General features: G+C 36.6%; 2 protein-coding genes across 13 annotated transcripts in view; both read left to right on the forward strand.

Moving 5' to 3' along the window:
- Positions 1 to 20,944, forward strand: part of Dock3 (dedicator of cytokinesis 3) — a 707,026-nt gene that overhangs the window by 269,151 nt on the left and 416,931 nt on the right. The gene's annotated exons all lie outside the window — the stretch shown is intronic.
- On the forward strand, positions 11,628 to 14,667 carry LOC134476085 (putative protein FAM10A5). Its single transcript, XM_063248925.1, has one exon. The coding sequence runs from the start codon at positions 11,658 to 11,660 to the stop codon at positions 12,162 to 12,164; it is 507 nt and encodes a 168-aa protein (XP_063104995.1). The 5' UTR covers positions 11,628 to 11,657; the 3' UTR covers positions 12,165 to 14,667.

The following is a 20,944-nucleotide window of genomic DNA, read 5'->3' on the forward strand; positions in this document are numbered from 1 at the left end:
CTTTAGAGTTTTTGTAAAGAAGTCTGCAAATCGTTTTGCCTCTTGAAGCATTTGGATTTCTTTAATCTCTTGCAGCTTTTACTATTCTTGTTCTATACTCTTATTCTATACTCTTGCTTGTTCTTTTGTGATTGTGGCAACCAGGGATTCTATATGCCTTGCTTAGCAGAATGGTAAAAGCTTTTACCATATTTGGGATTTTTTGGTATTATTTGTGTAAATAAAGTTTTTTTAAATGTCACTTACGCTGATTTTTCATTAATTTTAGATTAGTCATTTTTGTGTCATTTAGCAGCTGGTGGACCCATTTTTTATGTTCTCTTATTTTTTGATAAGGTATTGCTGAGGATATGGTTTCTGGCATCAACTCTTATTATAGTTTTGACACTGACCTCAGTGTAATCTGGCTAAATCTCCAGTATTGTATTCAATAGGAAAGATGAGAGTGGAAATCCTTGTCTAATTACTGATTTTAGAGGAAATGCTTTCAGATTTTCTCCATTAAGTATAATCTTGGTTCTCTGTTTGTTGGATGTAGCCTTATAATCTAGAGGAATAAACCTATACTTCGTTTATTCAGGGCTTTTATCATGAAGGAATGCTGAATATATTTAAAATTTCTGTACCTTCGTGGAGAAGTCTGTCTTTTGCTGATGTGTGGTGCTTTTCTTTTCTAGTTTTATTTTGAAGACTTCTTTATGAGCTATGATTATAGCTGCCTCTGCTTGCTTTTGCATTCCAGGTGCATGAAATGTCATTTCCCACCCGTTCAATTTGTCTGTATGTCTTCTTTTTTTTTTTGGTGATACTGGGGACTAGGCCCTTTACAGTGAGTTATATCTCCCACCATTTTTTAATTTTGGGACAGGGTCTTGATAAGTCACTGAATTTCCCAGGTTGACCTTGAATTTAGAATCCTCTTGCTTCAGTCTCCCAGAGTTTGTCCATTTTGGTGAGTTGTGTTTCTTGCAGCTAAGTGCTGGTTCTTGTTTTCCAATCTAAATGGCAGTTCTTTGCCTTTTAATTGGAGAATAAAGACCAGTTACATTCAGAGTTATCATAAAAATATATGTGCTGATACATATTTGTTGTTTTTCTAAAATTTGAGTCTCACCTATTTCTTCCTTACTTATATAGTCTTCCTCTTATATACATGTATGATTACTTTTAAGTTTCTTATGTAGTTATGACTTTAGTAATCATGAATTCCTTGGTATATGCTTATTTTTCTAATATAAGCATATACCAACTACTAGCATATACCCCTACTAGGTAGGGAACTCTACCTAGGTCTGTCCTGATGAACTTGAAGCTTCCATTTCTACTGAATGGCACCCTTGTGTGTCAGATATTTCTTCTTTTCCTATTGCTGCTGCTACTTCTCCTCATTCTTATCCCTCTTGCCATTTCTAATACTTCTTTTAGTCTCTTTCAATGCAGAGGTTGGCTGCTCATTGATTTAATTTCCTTCTCTTTTTTATTTTAAAGAGAAAAAACTCAATATAAATAATAATGCAGAATTTCAAAAAAGATAATAGAAAATTAACAGTGGTTAATATATTGTGTTATGTTCAAAGTAGTTGCTCAAATTGTAAGATATAGGCATATATAACTGATCAAACAATATAACCATAAACCATTTTTTTTCAGTGAACTAAATCAGTAGTGTAACTGTCTTGGCTATCTTTGAATACACATACACACATACACATATTTCTTTTCCTTTCCTTTTCTCCTTTCCCCCATCTCAGTTCTTTCCTTTTGAGCAGTTTGTTTTCCTTTCACAATATCTATTGTAGATTTTGGATCTTATTTACTTTTTCAGTTTCTTACACTAGGGAGGCAATACAGTGTTTACATGTGTGAGTTTGATTTCACTTTTAATATGGTCTCTAGTTGCATCCATTTACTTATAAAAGCCTCAAGTTTATCCTTCTTTGTAGCAGAGTAGTGCTCCATTGTATAAAAACACCACATCTTCTTAATCTGTTCCTCCATTGATGGGCACTTCGGTTGTTTCCAAAATTTAGCTATTACAATTTGTGCTACTATAAATGTGGGCGCATGTATATTGCTGTGGTATGATGTTTTTAATTGTTCTGGGAAAATAGCCAGAAGTGCAATAGCTGGGTTGAATGGAACCTCTAATACTCGTTTTTTGCGGAATCTCCACACTGATTTCCATAGTGGTTGTACCAGTCTACACTCCCACCAACAGTGGAGAAGGGTGCCTTTTCTCCCATACCCCTGCCAGCATTTGTTGATTAATTTCTTGATGGTTGCTATTTTTTTCTGTGTGAAATGGAATCTCAGTGTTGTTTTAGTTTGCATTTCTCGAATGACCAATAGTGTAGAACATTTTTTCATACATTTGTTTGACATTTGTATTTCTTCACCTGAGAATTGTGTATTCATATCAAATGCCCAATTTGGGGTTGGATCTTTGAATTTTGGGGACCAATTTTTAAAAATTCTATATATGCTCTAGATAGAAGTTCTTTGTCTTGAAAGACAGTGGGCTAAAATGTGTTCCCACTCTCGGTTTTCTCTTCTCTCTGTTGAGTATTTCTTTTGATGTATAAAAACTTTTTAATCAAATGAGATCCCAATTGTTTATTCCTTTAAGTGTTTCCTACGTCACTGGGGTGTTGTTCAAGAGCTCTCTGCCTACCCCTCTGTCTTCAAGATTTTTATCTACTTTCTCTTCCAGTAGATTTTGTATTTGTTTTAATATTTAGATGATTGATCCATTTTGACTTTAGTTCATGGTGATAGACGTGGGTCTAATTTTAGTCTTCAGCATGTATAAAGCCAGTTTTTCCAGTACTATTTATTTTATTTTATTTTTATCTTTTTCCTTTTTATTGGTATCGGGGATCAAACTCACGACTGCCTGCTTGCAAGGCAGGCACTTATGCCGCTGAGCTAAATCCCCAGTCTCCCAGTACTGTTTATTAAAGAGGCCACATTTCTCACAGTGAACATAGTTTGCCCCTTTGTCAAAGGATAGGGTGGCTGAATGTGTTTATAATTCTGATCTGTTCCATTGATCCTCAGATTTGTGTTTTTGCCAGTAGCATGCTGATTTTATCCTAGTAGCTTTATTTTATAATTTCAAGTCAGGATTTTGATGCCTCCTGCTTTGTCTTTGTTGTCCAGAAATGCTTTTGCTATTTTAGGTCTCTTCTGTTTTCAAATAAATTTTAGGAATATTTTCTCTAAATCTGTGAGGTATGCTAATGGTATTTAAGTTGGGATTGCCTCTCTCTGTCTCTCTCTTTCTCTCTGCCTTTTTTCTTTTTCTGTTTCTTTCCTCTTCCACATTTTATGATAGCAGGGCTTATCTTTTATAGCCATTATTACCAGTTAATTGGCATCTTCTTTCTGTTATAACAATTCATCATAGTATGTCTTCTTAAACTTTATCTCTTTTTAAAAAATTTTTTTCTATTGGTGCCAAAATTTCAGGGATTAAAGATTGTTTTTGTGTTCATGAAATTTGATAGTGCCTAACCATATAAGTGTGATAACATATGTAGTAGTTCTCTGTGATCATTGCTTTTGCTCTCAGCGGTTTTTTTCCCCCTGTTGTCACAATAGTGCAGAAATATATTATGGAAGAAAAAGAGGCAAACAGAGACAGACATTCTTCAGTCATTCTTTTCCTCTCCATTTACAAAACTTTATTTGCATTGCTTTCCTTTCAATGTTTTTTAAAATCTCTGTTCCCTTCCTTCCCTTTCCCTCCCCTTTGTTTGTTCTCCTTCCCATGTGACCATTTTCTTCCTAAATCCCAGTATCTGTCCTCCATTATAATTCTTATTCAACCTTTGGGTTTCTAATGCGAGAGAAACAATTGATATTTATGCATCTGTGTCTGATTTATGTCACTTAAAATTATGTGTAAGTGCATCTGTTTACCTAAAAATATCTTGTTTATCCTTCTTTATGGTAAGTAGCACTTTATTTTTTGTAAAACCACATTCTTAAATCCATTCATCTGTGTAGGCATATGGTGTGTTTCCAAGATTCAGCTATCATAAACTATGCTGCTATAAACATGGGTGTGCATATATTGCTGTGGTAACTTCGGAAAATACCTAGAAGGGGACTACCTGGGTCAAATGGAACCTATAGTTGTAATGTTGTTTTTTATTTTAAAGGGAGTAAAACAAAACAGAACAAAGCAGATCAGAAGAAATCAATGTAAGTGACACATATTTCAAAGCAAAGCAACAGGAGATTATAGTAGCTACCATGATGTCTCTTGTTTCTTCTAGATAGTTGTCTATATCTTTACACACAATGAATTCATACAAAACAAAATAGTATAAAATGGATCAAAACAGAATAATGAAAGCATTACAGGCCTTCAAAACCAGACCGTAGAAAAATCAACAAAGGCCTCCATAATGTCTCTTGTTCTCTTCAAAATAGCTGTCCATACCTTCTTGTATGTTGAAATTAAATAATATAAAACAGACTAAAACCACTATAAACAAAGAATAAAAGCATTACTGGATTTCACAGCATGACAGTAGGAAATCAGCAATGGATACCATAATGTCTCTTTTTCTTCAAAATAGAGGTTCCTTTCATCACACATAATGCAGTCGATTCTTGTAAACTGTTTAGGGAGGAGTTCTAGGCAAGTATAAGCCTTTACATGTATTCTTATCATTAAGAAGAATAATATACCTTACCTCTATATTAGAAGGTAAACAAAACAAAACAAATTACTAGAGAAACAAGAAACAAAAGAGACAAATAACAATAGCAAAGAGCCCAAAACAGTGACGAGGTAGGCCTTCAAAACAAGGTGGTAGGAACATATCTAAGGGTGTGATTTTACATAGTGATCTTCAAAAGAGTTCCTCAGATCACCAGATACAAACATGCAAAATTGATTCAATCCTATGAATGTTAACTCTTTTGTTCCAAGAATTAATAGTATTTATAGCACAATCATCTTAGCTAACTTAAATGTGTTTATACAAATTTAGATTTTTTTCATTTCCCTTCCTTTTTCCCTCTTTTTCCCTGATATATGATTTTTTTGCCCTTTGAGCAGATACTTAGCCTTTCACAGGGTTAATTGAGAATCTTGTATCTTACATACTCTTACCATTTCTTACACTAGGGAGACAATATGTTATTTTATTTATTTTAATTTTTATTTTGAAAGTATACAACAGAACAAGTCAGAATAAAGCCAACTAAGATCGTACAGTGAGATTGGTACAGAATTTCACAGCAGGTTACCGGGATAACAGTTAAAGGTATCACATTATATTTTGTTATCTTTATAATAGTTGTTCTTTCAATCCCGTATATCAAAATGAGATGAAATATAGAACACTATAGAACTTATCAAAACAGAATATTGAATAGAGCAGTACCATTAATCAGAAAAGAGCAAAACAGTAATAAAAATATTTGCCTTCAAAGAAATGGTAGAAGGAAGTCCCCCTTATTTGCTATGGTCAATCTCCCAGGAGATGCTCAGATTTCTGGTTCCCACTTGCTAATGGGCGGGGAGGAAGAAAAGAAGGAGGATATGGGAAGTAGGATAATTGACTGTAGGCCATGTAGCAGTAGGTTCACTATTGCTAAGCAAGGAGGCAGAATGGTCATTTGTTTTCACAGCGTCCTCAGTTCCAACATGGCGTGGATTTCAGGAGACACTGCTAGTTCTCCCTCTGAAAGGGCTGCAGTCTGCCACCCTGCCTCAGCTTACCAGAGAGGGGAGGTGCTGGCTTGGCTTCCCAGAGACCTAAGTTCCAACATGGCGTGAATCTCAGGAGACACTGCTAGTTCTCCCCCTGGAAGGGCTGCAGTCTGCCATCCTGCCTCCGCTTACCAGGGAGGGGAGGTGCTGGCTTGGCTTCCCAGAGTCCTAAGTTCCAACATGGCGTGGATCTCAGGATACACTGCTAGTTCTCCCCTTGGAAGGGCTGCAGTGACCCACACTACCGCCGATTACCAGGGAGGGGAGGTGCTGGCTTGGCTTCCCAGAGTCCTAAGTTCCAACATGGCATGGATCTCAGGATAGACTACTAGTTCTCCCCCTGGAAGGGCTGCAGTGGGCCACACTACCACCGCTTACCAGGGAGGGGAGGTGCTGGCTTGGCTTCCCAGAGTCCTAAGTTCCAACATGGCATGGATCTCAGGATACACTACTAGTTCTCCCCCTGGAAGGGCTGCAGTGGGCCACACTACCACCGCTTACCAGGGAGGGGAGGTGCTGGCTTGGCTTCCCAGAGTCCTAAGTTCCAACATGGCTTGGATCTCAGGAGACACTGCTAGTTCTCCCCCTGGAAGGGCTACAGTGGGCCACACTACCGCCGATTACCAGGGAGGGGAGGTGCTGGCTTGGCTTTCCAGAGTCCTAAGTTCCAACATGGCTTGGATCTCAGGAGACACTGCTAATTCTCCCCCTGGACGTGCTGCAGTGGGCCACACTCGACAATATGTTATTTATCCGTGTGAGTTGATTTATTTCACTTATGAGCATGGTCTCAAGTTGCATCCATTTACTTATAAATATCTCAATGTGATCATTCTTTCTAGCTGAGTAGTACTCCATTGTATAAAACTACTACATCTTTTTTAAAAATTTTATTTAAAGGAGAACAAAGCAAAACAAAACAGTATAAGGGTGCAAGTAATACAAAATTTCAAAAAAAACAGTAAGAAATCACTAGTTAATAGATTACATATTGTCATCTTAGAAATAATTGTTCAAGTTACAGAATTAAAGCATACAAAGTGGACATTCAGTGAGACTGCAAACAGTTGTGTTCAGTGATCCAACAAAAACTAAGTAATATGGTCATCTATCTTAACACACCTAAAAACACTTGCAGTTGTGTCCTTTAGAGCACTTTTTTTTTCCTCTTTTTTTTTTTTTTGTCTTTTTCCTTTTTATCAGTACTGGGGATTGAACTCACGACTGCCTGCTTTCAAGGCAGGCGCTTATGCCGCTGAGCTAAACCGCCAGCCCCCTTCCCTCTCTTTTTTACAACAACCATTTACACATTTTGGGTTTTGTTACTTCCATAGTTCTTATTACTTTTTTTTTGGAAGAGAATAAAACCAAATATGACAAAACAACACAGTCAGTCAAAACAAAGGATGGATATAGTACATGATGTAAAAACAGAATACAAGGTAATCAACAATGGTTATCATAATGCCTCTTGCTACCTTAAAAAGAATTGCCTGTATCATTAGGTATAATAAAATTGAACAAAACAGTACATAACAAGACCAATAAAACCTAAACATTGGAGACATTACAGGACTTCAAAAAAAAAGGTAACAGTCAAACCAGAATGGGCATCATAGTGAATCTTAATGCCTTCGAAGTAGTTGCCTATGCCCTCAAACTTGATACTATTAAACAGAACAGAACAGAGTAAAATTAGTCAAAACAAGATGGTGGGAGCAATACAGGGCTTCAAATCAAGTTAATAGGAAATCAAAAAAGTTACTATAATATATCCTGCTAATTTTTAAAAATTTTTTCCCTTAATTAAAATAAATAAATAAATAATTTTTTTAATGGGGGGAGATTGAGATAAAAGAAGACATAACAAGATAACAATACAGGTCAAAGTATAACAATTTCAGCAAGCTAGTACTTCATCACAAGATAACCCGACTTAGTAGTAGTTACCATAGTGTCTCTTTCCTTGAAATATTTGAGTATAACTTTGTATACTATGGTTTCAAACATATCAAGGCAGTGTGAAACCATTCAAGAGGATGAAAGTATTACACGGTATTTAGAACCAGCTAACGGAAAACGAACAATGGTTTCTATATTATCTATTTGCCTATAAAATTTTTGTTTATACTATCACATAATAAAATTCAGTAAGATACAAGATGATAAAACCAACGGAGACAGAAGAACAACAGTTTGGTGGGACTTCAAAACAAGATGATATAAATCAGCACTAGGTATTACGATGTCTTGTTTTCTTCAAAAGCTATTTGTACTATCACAGACAATAAAATAAAAAACTCAGATTAAAACCATTCCAATTAATGAGTGAAAACACTGTATGGCTTCAAACCAGTATAATTGGGAATCATGATTACCACATACTTTTATGTATTCTTATCATTTCTTACACTAGGGAAACTATTCGGTATTTATAAATGTGAGTTTGATTTATTTCACTTATGAGTATGGTCTCAAGCTGCACCCAATTATTTATAAATATTTCAATGTGATCATTCTTTGTAGCTGAGTAGTACTCAATTGTGTAAAAATACCACAACTTTTTTATCCATTCCTCAGTTGAAAGACACTTAGGTTGTTTCCAAGATCTGACTATTACAAATTGTGCTGCTATATGGGTGTACATATATCACTGTGCTATGATGCTTTCAGTTCTTCTGAGAATATGCCTAGAAGGAGAATAGCTAGAACAAATGGGACTTCCAATCCCAGCTTTCTGAGAAATCTCCAGACTGTCCTCCATAATGGTTGTACCAGTCTACACTCCCACCAACAGTACAGGAGAGTTCCTTTTCCCCACAGCCTCTCGTGCATTTTTGTGGTGGTTTTCTTCATCCTGGCCATTATTTCAGGAGTGAGATGGAATCTCAGTGTGGTTTTAATTTGCATTACTCTAATGAGTAATGATGATGAACATTTTTTCATGTATCTATTTGCCGTTTGTATTTCTTCATCTGAGAAGTGTGTATTCATCTAAGATGCCCATTTTTGGATTGGATCTTTGAATTTTGGGGGTCTGATTGTATTAAATTCTTTATATGTTTTAGACAGAAGTCCTTTGTCTGAGGGACAGTTCACTAAGATTTTTTCTGAGTTTGTGGGTTTTCCTTTCACTATGCTGGAAATTTTTTTTGACATGCAGAAACTTTTTAATAAGATGTGATTCCAGTTGTTGATTCTGGGAAGTGTTTCCCGTGCGGTTTGAGTCCTGTTCAAGAATTCTCTACCTACCCCTATGTCTTCAGCGTTTTTACCCAATTTGTCTTCTAATAGATTGTGTTTCTGTTTTACTATTGAGATCTTTGATCCATTTAGATTTTAATTTAGTACATGGTAATAGTCATGGGTCTAGTTTTAGTTTTTGGAATATGGAGAGCCAGTTTTTCCAACACCATTTATTAAAGAAATAGTCCTTCTTCCAGTGAACATGCTTGGCCCATTTATCAAAGATAAGGTGGTTGAATGTGTTTGTAGTTGTGGTTCTATCTTCCAATCTATTCCATTGATCTTCAGCTCTCTTTTGATTCCAGTTCCATGTTGATTTTATTACAGTAGCTTTATAGTGTAGTATAACTTCAAGTCAGGGATTGTCATGCCTCCTGCCTTGCTTTCGCTGCTTAGAATTGTCTTTGCTATTCTAGGTCTCTTCTCACAAGGATTAATTTGTCTAGATCTATGAGGTATGTTGATGGTATTTTTTGGGGGGATTGCTTTGAATCTGTATAATAGTTTAGGGAGAATGGCCGTTTTCACAATATTTATTTTTCCTATCCATGAGCAACGAATGTCTTTCCACTTTCTGAGATCCTCTTCAATTTCTTTTTTCAGTGTATTATAATTTTCTTTGTATAGGTCCTTCACTTCTTTCGTGAGAGTAATTCCTAAATATTTCACTTTTTATTGAAGGGTGTGGCTACTTTTATTTCTCTCTCTGTGATCTTGTTGTTAGTGTATAGGAATGCTATTGATTTTTGAGTATCAATTTCTTATCCAGCTACCTTGCTGAATTTATTTATTATACCTAAGAGTCTTTCAATGGAGTTTTAGGGGTCTTCTATGTAGAGTATCATGTCATCTGCAAATAATGATAGCTTAACTTCTTTTTTTCCTATCTTAACGCCTTTTATTTCTCTCTCTTGTCTAATTGCTCTGGCTAATATTTCCAGTACTCTATTAAAAAGAAGCTGTGATAAGAGACATCCTTGTCTTGTGCCTGATTTTAAAGTAAAGGCCTTCAATTTTTGGCTGTTTAATATGATACTGGCTGTTGGTTTGTCATAGATGGTCTTTATTATATTGAGGTAAAGACCACCTATTCTAATTTTCTGTAAGGTTATTATCATAAATGAATGTTGGACGTTATCAAAAGCTTTTTTGGCGCTTGGAGAAATGTGGAGTTTCCAACAAGTAGGCGGGCGCACGCTATCCCCAGAGCCCAGGGCGCCTCACCATCGGTGTGCAGAGGAGGGGCTAGGCGGATCTGGGGCACCTGCATCAGCCTCCCCGTGTATCTGGAGGACTAATGGATATCTCAGCAAGCAGGGGAGGATCGCAGGTTCCAAGGCCCCGTGGCCTGTTGTAAGTGCTCAGCGCACTCTGCCCAAAGCCCAGACTGTTCGGGACCCTCCAGGCTTCCAGGTGCAGTGAAGTGGAGAAGTGAGTTTGAGGCCTCTACATGCGCCACCCCATCCCGGCTGCACTTGGAGAACTGTGGAGCTTCCAACGGGTGGGCGGGCGCCGCTATCCCCTGAGCCCAGCCTGTTTGAGACTCCCACACCTCGCCATCGGTGTGCAGAGGAGGGGCTGGGCGGATCTGGGGCGCCTGCATCCGCCTCTCCGTGTGTCTGGAGGACCGGGGATGTCTCAGCGGGCAGGGGAGGATCGCAGGTTCCAGAGGCCCCGCAGCCTGTGGTGAGTGCTCAGCGCACTCTGCCCAAAGCTCAGACTGTTCAGGTCCCTCCAGGCTTCTGGGTGCAGAAAAGTGGAGAGGTGGGTTTGAGGCGTCTACATGCGCCTCCCCATCCCGGCTGCGCTTGGAGAGCTGTGGATCTTCCAACAAGCAGGTGGGCGCACAGTGTCCCTGAAGCCCAGCTTATCTGGAACTATGGAGTTCTAAGCAGGCAGAAGAGGGCCATTTGTTCTGCAGGCCCAGTGGTTTGGGGTAAACCGGGGTGCCAGAGTCTCAGGAGCTGCAAACATAGAAGGGGATTTCTTACAGACCCTGAGGAAGCTTTCAAATAACACTTGAAACACAGAAATATAGGAAAATGACAAAGCAAAAGACAAAATTACAACCTCAAACCTCAAGTCCATCTCCAGAAACCCTAGGACCAATGTATATAGAAGAAAATATATGCCATTCACCTCAAATGTCGGACACAATAGCTACTGAAATTAACAAGCAACTCCAGGAAGCTTTAAAGGAATTCAAAATCGAAATAATCTTCCAGGTAAAAGAAGAAATGATAAAAGAAATGAAAGAGATTCTGAGTATATCTAAAGAAAACACAGTTAAAAAATTGGAGGAACTAAACAAAAAGATAGAATCCCTAGATGAGCAATATAAGAAACAAACAAAATACATAATGCAGATGCACAGAGATATACAGGAAATAAAAAACTCCACTGAAAGTTGTAAAAACCGCCTTAATGAAAGTGAAGATAGAATTTCAGACCTTGAAGACAGGATTACGGCTAGTGAACAGGAAAGGAAAGATCTTTTAAAAATGACAAGGAATGAGGAAACAGCAATTCAACAACTGCAAGACGATGAAAAGAAAAATAACATAAGAATGATAGGGACTAATGAAAAAGAAGGAGACAACATAAAGGATGTCAAGAGGATATTTAGAGAAGAAATAGGGATAGGGCTGCAACCTCCATAGTATTCGCCCACGGTGTGCCTATCATGGATCCCTGCAAAGTAAAGGAGCTTCGGGCCTTCGTGAAAATGTGTAAGCAAGATCTGAGCGTCCTGCACACCGAGGAGATGTGCTTCCTGAGGGAGTGGGTGGAGAGCATGGGGGGTAAAGTACCACCTGCTACTCATAAAGCTAAATCAGAAGAAAATATCAAGGAAGAAGAAATGGATAGTCCGAAGACGGAGGAAAACATAAAGACAGATCAGCCATCAAGTGAGGAAAGTGATCTAGAGATTGACAATGAAGGTGTAATTGAACCGGACACTGATAGCCCTCAAGAAATGGGAGATGAAAATGTAGAGATAACTGAGGAGATGATGGATCAGGTGAATGAAAAGAAAGGGGCTGCCATTGATGCTCTAAATGATGGGGAACTACAGAAAGCCATTGACTTGTTCACAGATGCCATCAAGCTGAATCCTCGCTTGGCCATTCTGTATGCCAAGAGAGCCAGTGTCTTCATCAAATTGCAAAAGCTAAATGCTGCCATTTGAGATTGTGACAGAGCCATTGAAATAAATCCTGATTCAGCCCAACCATACAAGTGGCGAGGGAAAGCACACAGACTTCTGGGCCATTGGGAAGAAGCAGCCCATGATCTTGCCCTTGCTTGTAAGCTGGATTATGATGAGGATGCAAGTGCAGTGCTGAAAGAAGTTCAGCCAAGGGCCCAGAAAATTGCTGAACATTGAAGGAAGTATGAGCAAAAATGTGAAGAACGAGAGATCAAAGAAAGAATAGAAAGGGTTAAGAAGGCTCGAGAAGAGCATGAGAAGGCCCAGAAGGAGGAAGAAGCCAGACGACAATCAGGAGCTCAGTATGGCTCTTTTCCAGATGCCTTTCCTGGGGGAATGCCTGGTAATTTCCCAGGAGGGATGCCTGGAATGGGAGCAGGCATGGCAGGAATGCCTGGGCTCAATGCGATTCTCAGTGATCCAGAGGTCCTTGCAGCCATGCAGGATCCAGAAGTTATGGTGGCCTTCCTGGATGTGGCCCAGAATCCTGAAAATATGTCAAAATACCAGAGTAATCCAAAGGTTATGAATCTCATCAGTAAATTGTCAGCCAAATTTGGAGGTCAAGCATAATGCTCATCTAACAAAGCCCTTTCTCAAGAAAAAACAACCTAGATCACTTAATGGATGTTCGCAATAATACAAACCAGTGTACCTCTGACCTCATCAGGAGAGCTGGGGTGCTTCAAAGATAATCCCTTCCCCTCTGCACAAAATGGAGTTGAGGTGTTTTACAATGGCTTACCATTAGCAATTCATTCAGATAATGTTTTCCTACTAGGAATTACAAACTTTAAACACTTTCTAAACCATAAAAAATATTTAAAACATTCAAAGGGCCTCGTAACCCCTAAATTTTTTTTTTTTATTAGTCATTTTAGGTTTTTCCTTTGAATTACTGGGCAAGGAAGATACTTCAGTGTGAAGATTTACGGCTTTAGTATGAATGAATAAAGTTGTCTTGTTTGTGTGGGTAGCAAATCTCATTTAGGAAGATAAAGTTTAAGTTGGATATATGGATACTAAGGCATTTTGATTTGGCTTTTTAACAGTTTTTTTTTAAAGATGATTTATTTCAGTATAACTATTGGGACCACCAGTATTTGAATCTGATCTTGCTAAGGACTGGAAGTACTGGTAGGGCAGCAGCAGTCTTACACAGTGTTTTATATAATATGTACCCTTGTACAGTTTGCAGTTAAATCGTATACTGTGCTGAAGGGGTGATCTTTTTTCTAAGTCACAGTGGAATTGGGCTGTTTAGCTCCGTTCTTGTCCAAAATACCAAATAAATGTTTCATATTATTTCCACTAGGGAAAATATAGGAGTATGTTTCTTTTTGTATATCTTCTCAGAAATACCTTTCCTCATCAGAAAATGACCAATTCTATTTGCTTTCTGCTTGTATTTTCCCCTTTAATCTTCTGAAGCTACAGGTAATGTTTTTTTCACTAGTGTCATTGTTACGACCATTCCCAGCATAATTGTGTAAGCATATTTAATGCTGGGCTTAATTTAGTACATAATACATGTCAGGTGATACCTGTAACAGCTGTGGTTTCTTTCCTTGGTCTTGAAATTGCTTATTTAAGTCTCATACTTAGGTCTGGAAAAATCTTGTCATATCAAGACATTGAAAGGAGGGATTCCCTCTGGCATTTGATCTTTAACTTGAGAAATACATATGTGTAGTTAGAGTATATCCTAAAGTACTCATTTTTGTATTCTGAAGAGCATATAATTTGAATTAGTTGCTACACATACAGGAAGTAACTGCTTGATGAAAGATAAATTATAAAAGATGAAAACCACAGTTATTTGCTATGGAGTTGTTGGCACTATGAAGAATTTCTTCTTTTCAGCTCTTAAGTACTAAAAACCATCCCCAACACCTGCTCTCCCTCCTTTCCCTGTAAGAGTAAAGAAAATGATAAATTTCATAATGTACATTTCTAAATTAGTACACTTATGAAATCATGTTTATTCTGGTTCTAACCCTTTGCTGTACACAAAGAGAAAAATTCACCTCACATAAATGAGGAAATCTGTGTGCTAATGGAGCATGCTTTCACAATCTTTAGAAACACCATATAATACTGGAGTTGAGCTTGCCTGTGTTCTTTTTGTTCATGTGTGTGCTGTTTGAACATTTCGTTGTGTGCTGTGCTTAACTCAAGACTCCTTTGTTCCTGGACTCCTTACTATATATGACCTAACTATATGCTGACACCTCAGATACTACCATAAATGGGTGAACATGAAGTGCCTCATCTGAAAATGTATCCTGTGCTTCTAGATTTTAATGTTCCTTAAATACAAAACACAGTCTTTATAAAGATTCAATATCATTTCTAAAACAATGTTTTTTTTGCTACTAATGCTATAAGAAGGAAAAGGAAAAGGCATTTTCTGCTTAAAAATATAGTCATTGGATATTTCTAGCCACATTAAAAATAAAATATGGTTTCAAACTGAAAAAAATGAGAAGTAATAGCTGAAAATTTCCCAAGCATGAGATCAGAAGCCAATACCAGGATCAGTGAAGCATATAGAACTCCAAATAGTCATAACCAAAATGAAACTACACCCAGACATATAATAATCACCATCCCAGAAATCCAACACAAGAATAGATTATTAAAAGCTGTCAGAGAGAAAAGACAGATCACTTATAAAGGAAAACCTATCAGAATCACAGCAGACTTCTCAGCACAAACAGTTAAGTCAAGAAGAGCATGGAGTGAAGTATTCCAGATCCTAAAGCAAAATAATTTCCAAACTAGACTGATGTATCCTGAAAAACTGTCATTCAAAATTGATGGTAAAATATGGTATTTCCATGACAAAGAACAGCTGAAGAACTTCATGAACACCAAACCAACCCTGCAAGAAATACTGACAGACAGTTTAGTTACACAAAGGAAAAAACAACTAAGCAAAGCAGATAATGAAACAGAACAGAAAAAGATGCAACAGCAGAGAGATAACATGTCAACAATAAACCAGCATTTAATAGTAATAACCATTAATGTAAATGGTCTCAATGCACCAATCAAAAGAAACAAACTAGCAGAATGGATCAAGAAACAAAATCCAACCAAATGCTGTTTACAGGAAACCCATCTAACCCAGAAGGATGCTCACAGACTGAAAGTCAAAGGATGGAAAACAATACTTCATGCAGCAGGAATCCAAAAAAAAGCAGGAGTAGCCATTCTGTTTCCAGACAACGTGAACTTTAAACCAACAAAAACCATAAAGGACAAAGAAGGTCACTACATACTCCTAAGGAGAAAACTCCAAGCGGAAGAGATAACTATCTTAAATATATATGCACTAAACTCCAGAGCACCCAGTTATATAAAACAACTATTAACATAAATGAAAACTCAAATTATCAGTAACACAATGGTAACAGGAAACCTTAATATGCCATTGACACCAAGGGACAGATCAACCAGACAGAAAATGAGCAAAGAAATAACAGAACTGAATACACCTGTGAACAAATGGATTTGATAGACAATATACGGAATATTCCTCCCAACAACATCAGAATACACATTCTTCTCAGCAGTACATGGATCATTCTCTAAAATACACCATACATTAGCTCACAGAACATATTTAAACAAATGCAAAAGAGTTGAAATCATCCCTTGCATGTTATCGGATCATAGCGCTCTGAAATTAGAAATTAATGATAAGAGATACTGCAAAAATCCTGCAAACACATGGAAACTGAGTAACACACTCTTGAGTAATCAGTGGGTCACAGAAGAAATTAAAGAAGAAATTAAACAATACCTAAGGGAAAATGAAAATGCAGATACAAATTACTGGAATTTGTGGGATGCAATGAAAGCCGTCCTCAGAGGAAAATTTATTGCACTGAGTTCCCACATCAGGAAAACAGAACGAATACAAATAAATAACTTGTTGCCAAACCTCAGTTAGAAAAAGAAGAGCAAGTCAAGCCCAAAGCCAAAAGAAGAGAGGAAATTATAAAACTCAGAGCAGAAATCAATGCAATAGAGACTAAGAAAACAATCCAAAGAATCAACGAATCAAGAGTTGGTTCTTTGAAAGAATAAATAAAATCAATAAGCCCCTAGCCAACCTTATTTTAAAAAAAGAGAAGAAAAAGCTCAAATTCATGCAATAAGAAATGAAAAAGGTGAAATCACTACAGATCCAATAGAAATACAGAAGATCATCAACACCTATTTCGAAAACCTCTACTCTCAAAAGTTTGATAACACAGAAGAAAGAGAAAGATTCTTAGAAACATATGAAGTACCAAAGCTAGATCAAGAGGATGCAAAACTGTTGAATAACCCAATCTCTGTTAATGAAATTGAAAATGTAATTAAGTCCTTACCTACAAAGAAGAGCCCAGGCCCAGATGGATTCACTGCAGAATTCTACAAGAAATACAAAGAAGACCTAATGCCGACACTCCTCAAACTATTCAGTGAAACTGAAAGGGAAACAATCCTTCCTAAGTCATTCCTGGAAGCAAATATGACTCTAGTACCAAAACCTGAGAAAGACCCAACTAAAAAAGAGAACTATAGACCGATCTCCCTAATGAACACAGATGCAAAAATCCTCAATAAAATATTGGCAAATAGGATGCAGCAAATCATCAAGAAGATTATACACCATGACCAAGTGGGATTCATCCCAGGAATGCAAGGATGTTTCAACATATGTAAATCAATAAATGTAATCCACCGTATTAATAAAGCCCAAAATAAGAATCACATGATCATTTCTATGGATGCAGAAAAAGCCTTCGATAAGGTCCAACATTCATTCATGATAAGAACTTTACAGAAAATTGGAATAGATGGTCTTTATCTCAATATAATAAAGGCCATTTATGACAAACCAACATCCAGCATCATACTAAATGGCCAAAAATTGAAAGCCTTTACTTTAAAATCAGGCAAAGACAAGGATGTCCTTTATCACTACTCCTACTTAATACAGTACTGGAAGTACTAGCCAGAGCAATTAGGCAAGAGAGAGCAATAAAAGGGGTAAAGTTAGGAAAAGAAGAAGTTAAATTATCTTTGTTTGCAGATGATATGATACTCTACATAGAAGACCCCCTAAACTCCATTGAAAGACTCTTAGATACAATAAATAAATTCAGTAATGTAGCGGGATACAAAATCAATACTTAGAAATCAATAGCATTCCTATTCACGAACAACAAAATCACAGAGAGGGAAATAAGAGAAACCACACTCTTCACATTAGTAAGCAAAAAAAAAAAAAAAGAAATATTTAGGAATTACTCTTACAAAAGAAGTGAAAAACCTATACAGGGAAAATTATAATACCCTGAAAAAAGAAATTGAAGATAATCTCATAAAATGGAAAGACATCCCTTGCTCATGGATAGGAAGAACAAACATTGTGAAAATGGCCATTCTCCCAAAACTGTTATACACATTCAATGCAATACCAATAAAAAATACCATCAAGGTACCTTATAGATCTAGAGAAATCACTCCTAAAATTCATCTGGAACCATAAGTGACCTAGAATAGCAAAGGCAATTCTAAGCAGCAAAGGCAAAGCAGGAGGCATCACAATCCCTGACTTGAAGTTATACTACAAAGCAACAGTAGTAAAATCAACATGGTATTGGAATCAAAACAGAGCTGAAGATCAGTGGAATAGATTAGAAGATACAACCACAACTACAAACACACTCAACCACCTTATCTTTGATAAAGGAGCCAAGCACATTCACTGGAAGAACGACAGTCTCTTTAATAAATGGTGCTGGAAAAACTCGCTCTCCGTTTGCTGAAAACTAAAGCTAGACCCATATCTATCACCATGTACTAAATTAAAATCTAAATGGTTCAAAGATCTGAACATTAAAACAGAAACACTAAATCTATTGGAAGACAAATTGGATAGAAACCTTGAACACATAGGAGTAGGTAGAGAACTCATGAACAGGACTCAATCCCCACGGGAAATACTTTCCAGAATCAATAACTGGGAGTACTTCTTATTAAAAAGTTTCTGTATGTCAAAAGAAATCTCCAACATATTAAAAAGAAAATTCACAAACTGGGAAAAGATTTTAGTGAACTCTCTCTCAGACAAGGGACTCTTGTCTAAAAAATATAAAGAAATTAAAAAACTCAGACCCCCAAAATTCAAAGATCCGATCCAAAAATGGGCATCTGAGATGAATACGCACTTCTGAGATGAAGAAATACAAATGGCAAATAAATACATGAAAAAATGTTCATCATCATTGGTCATTAGAGAAATGCAAATTAAAACCACAGTGAGATACCATCTCACTCCTGAAAAAATGGCCAGGATCAAGAAAACCAACAACAACAAATGCTGGAGAGGCTTTGGGGAAAAAGGAACTCTCCTACACTGTTGGTGGGAGTGTATACTGAGGCAACCTTTGTGGAGGTCAGTCTGGAGATTTCTCAAAAAGCTGCCATTGGAAGTCCCATTTATTCCAGCTATTCCACTTCTAGGCATATTCCCAGAAGAACTGAAAGCATCATACCACAGTGATATATGTGTACCTATGTTTATAGCAGCACAGTTCGTAATCGCCAGATCATGGAAACAACCCAAGTGTCCATCAACTGAGGAATGGATGAAAAAGTGGTGGTATTTCTATACAATGGAGTATTACTCAGCTATAAAGAAGGATCACATTGAGATATTTATCAATAAATGGGCGCAGCCTGAGACCGTACTCATAAGTGAAATAAATCAATCTCGCATGTGTGAATACCAATAGTTTCCCTAATATAAGTAATGATTCAAATATATAAAAATTTGTGATAATCATGATTCCCCATTATGTGGCCTTGAAGCCTTATAAAGTTTTCACTTATTAATTGGAAAGGCTTTATTCTGGGCTTCTCGATATGGAAATATTTGAAGCTATATTATATGAAGTTTTATTCAAATATTTCAAGGAAAAAGACAGACACTATGCTAACTACTATTAAGTCGGGTTATTTGGTGGTGAAGCACTAGGTTGTTGAAACAGTCATGCTTTGACCTGTATTGTTATATTGTTATGTCCTGTTTTATCTCAATCTCTCTCTTATTTATTAAAAAAATTATTTAGTTATTTTTTATGGTTTTTTTAATTAAGAGAAAAAATTTTAAAAATTAGCAGGGTATATAATAGTAAGTTTTTTTGATTTCCTATTAACTTATTTTGAAGTCCTGTAATACTCCCACTATCTTGTTTTGACTGAATAGACTCTGTCCCATTCTGTATGATAGTATCAAGTTTGAGGGTACAGGCAACTACTTTGAAGGCAATAAGATTCACTAAGATGCCCATTCTGGTTTGACTATTGTCTCCTTTGGATGTCCTGTAATGTTTACAATGTTTAAGTTTTATTGGTCTTGTTCTCTACTGATTTGTTCAACTTTATAATATCTAATGAGATAGACAGTTCTTTTTAAGGAAACAAGAGACATTGTTGATAACCATTGTTGATAACCTTGTACTCTGTTTTACATCATGTGCTTTGTCTTTCCTTTGTTTTGACTGAAAGCTTTTTTTTGCCATATTTGACTTTATTCTCTCCCAAAAACAAGTAATAAGAACTAAGGAGTAATAAAATCCAAAATATGTAAATTTTGTTGTAAAAAAGTGAGGGGAAAAAGTGCTTTAAAGGATACAACAGCAAGTGTGTTTAGGGGTGTTAAATAGCTGACCATATTAATGTTTTTGGCTGGATCATTGAACACAACTGTTTGCAGTCTCACTGTTAGAATGTCCACTTTGTATGCTTTGATACTGTGATTTTAGCAACTATCTCTAAGATGATAATATGTAATCTATTAACTGGTGGTTTCTTACTTTATTTTTTGTAGTTCTATGTTACTTGTACCCTTACACCACTTTGTTTTGTTTTGTTTTTACTCTTTTTGCTTTTAAATAAAATTTTTTAAAAAAAGCTTTTATCCATCTACAGAAATGATCTAGTGATTCTTACTTTTGATTTTATTTATATGGTGAATTACATTTATTGCTTTACGTATGTTGAACCATCCCTCCATACCTGGGATGAATCCCAGTTGGTCATCTTCTTGATGATTTGCTGCATTGTTTGCCAATATTTTATTGAGGATTTTTGCATCTGTGTTTATTAGGGAGATTGGTCTATAGTTCTCTTTTTTATTGGTTCTTTCTCTGGTTTTAGTACTGGAGTAATATTTGCTTCCAGGAATGACTTAGGAAGGACTGCTTCCCTTTCAATTTCATTGAACAGTTTGAAGAGTGTCGGCATCAAGTCTTCTTTGTACTTCTTATAGAATTCTGCAGTGAATCCATTTGGGCCTGGCCTCTTCTGTGTAGGTAAGGACTTACGTTTTTAATTTCATTAATAGAAATTGGGTTATTCACCAATTTTACATCTTCTTGATCCAGCTTTGGTACTTCATATGTTTCTAGGAATCTATTTCTTCTGTGTTATCAAATCTATGAGAGTAGAAGTTTTCGAAATAGGTGTTCATGATCTTCTGTATTTCTATAGAGTCTGTAGTGATTTCGCCTTTTTCATTCCTTATTGCACGAATTTGAACCTTTTCTACCCCTTTTTAAAATAAGGTTGGCTAGGGGCTTATCAATTTTATTTATTCTTTTAAAGAACCGACTTATTCATTGATTCTTTGGATTGTTTTCTTAGTCAGTATTGCATTAATTTCTCTTCTGATTTTTATAATTTCCTCTCTTTTG

This window comes from Cavia porcellus, unplaced genomic scaffold, assembly GCF_034190915.1.
Source record: "Cavia porcellus strain 051 isolate PalLab524CR breed Dunkin Hartley unplaced genomic scaffold, mCavPor4.1 scaffold_5, whole genome shotgun sequence".
In the NCBI taxonomy this organism is placed as follows: Eukaryota; Metazoa; Chordata; class Mammalia; order Rodentia; family Caviidae; genus Cavia; species Cavia porcellus.

Bases quoted from the DNA above. Each gene is read 5' to 3' on its own strand.
- LOC134476085 (XM_063248925.1), top strand. From the start codon at position 11,658: ATGGATCCCTGCAAAGTAAAGGAGCTTCGGGCCTTCGTGAAAATGTGT.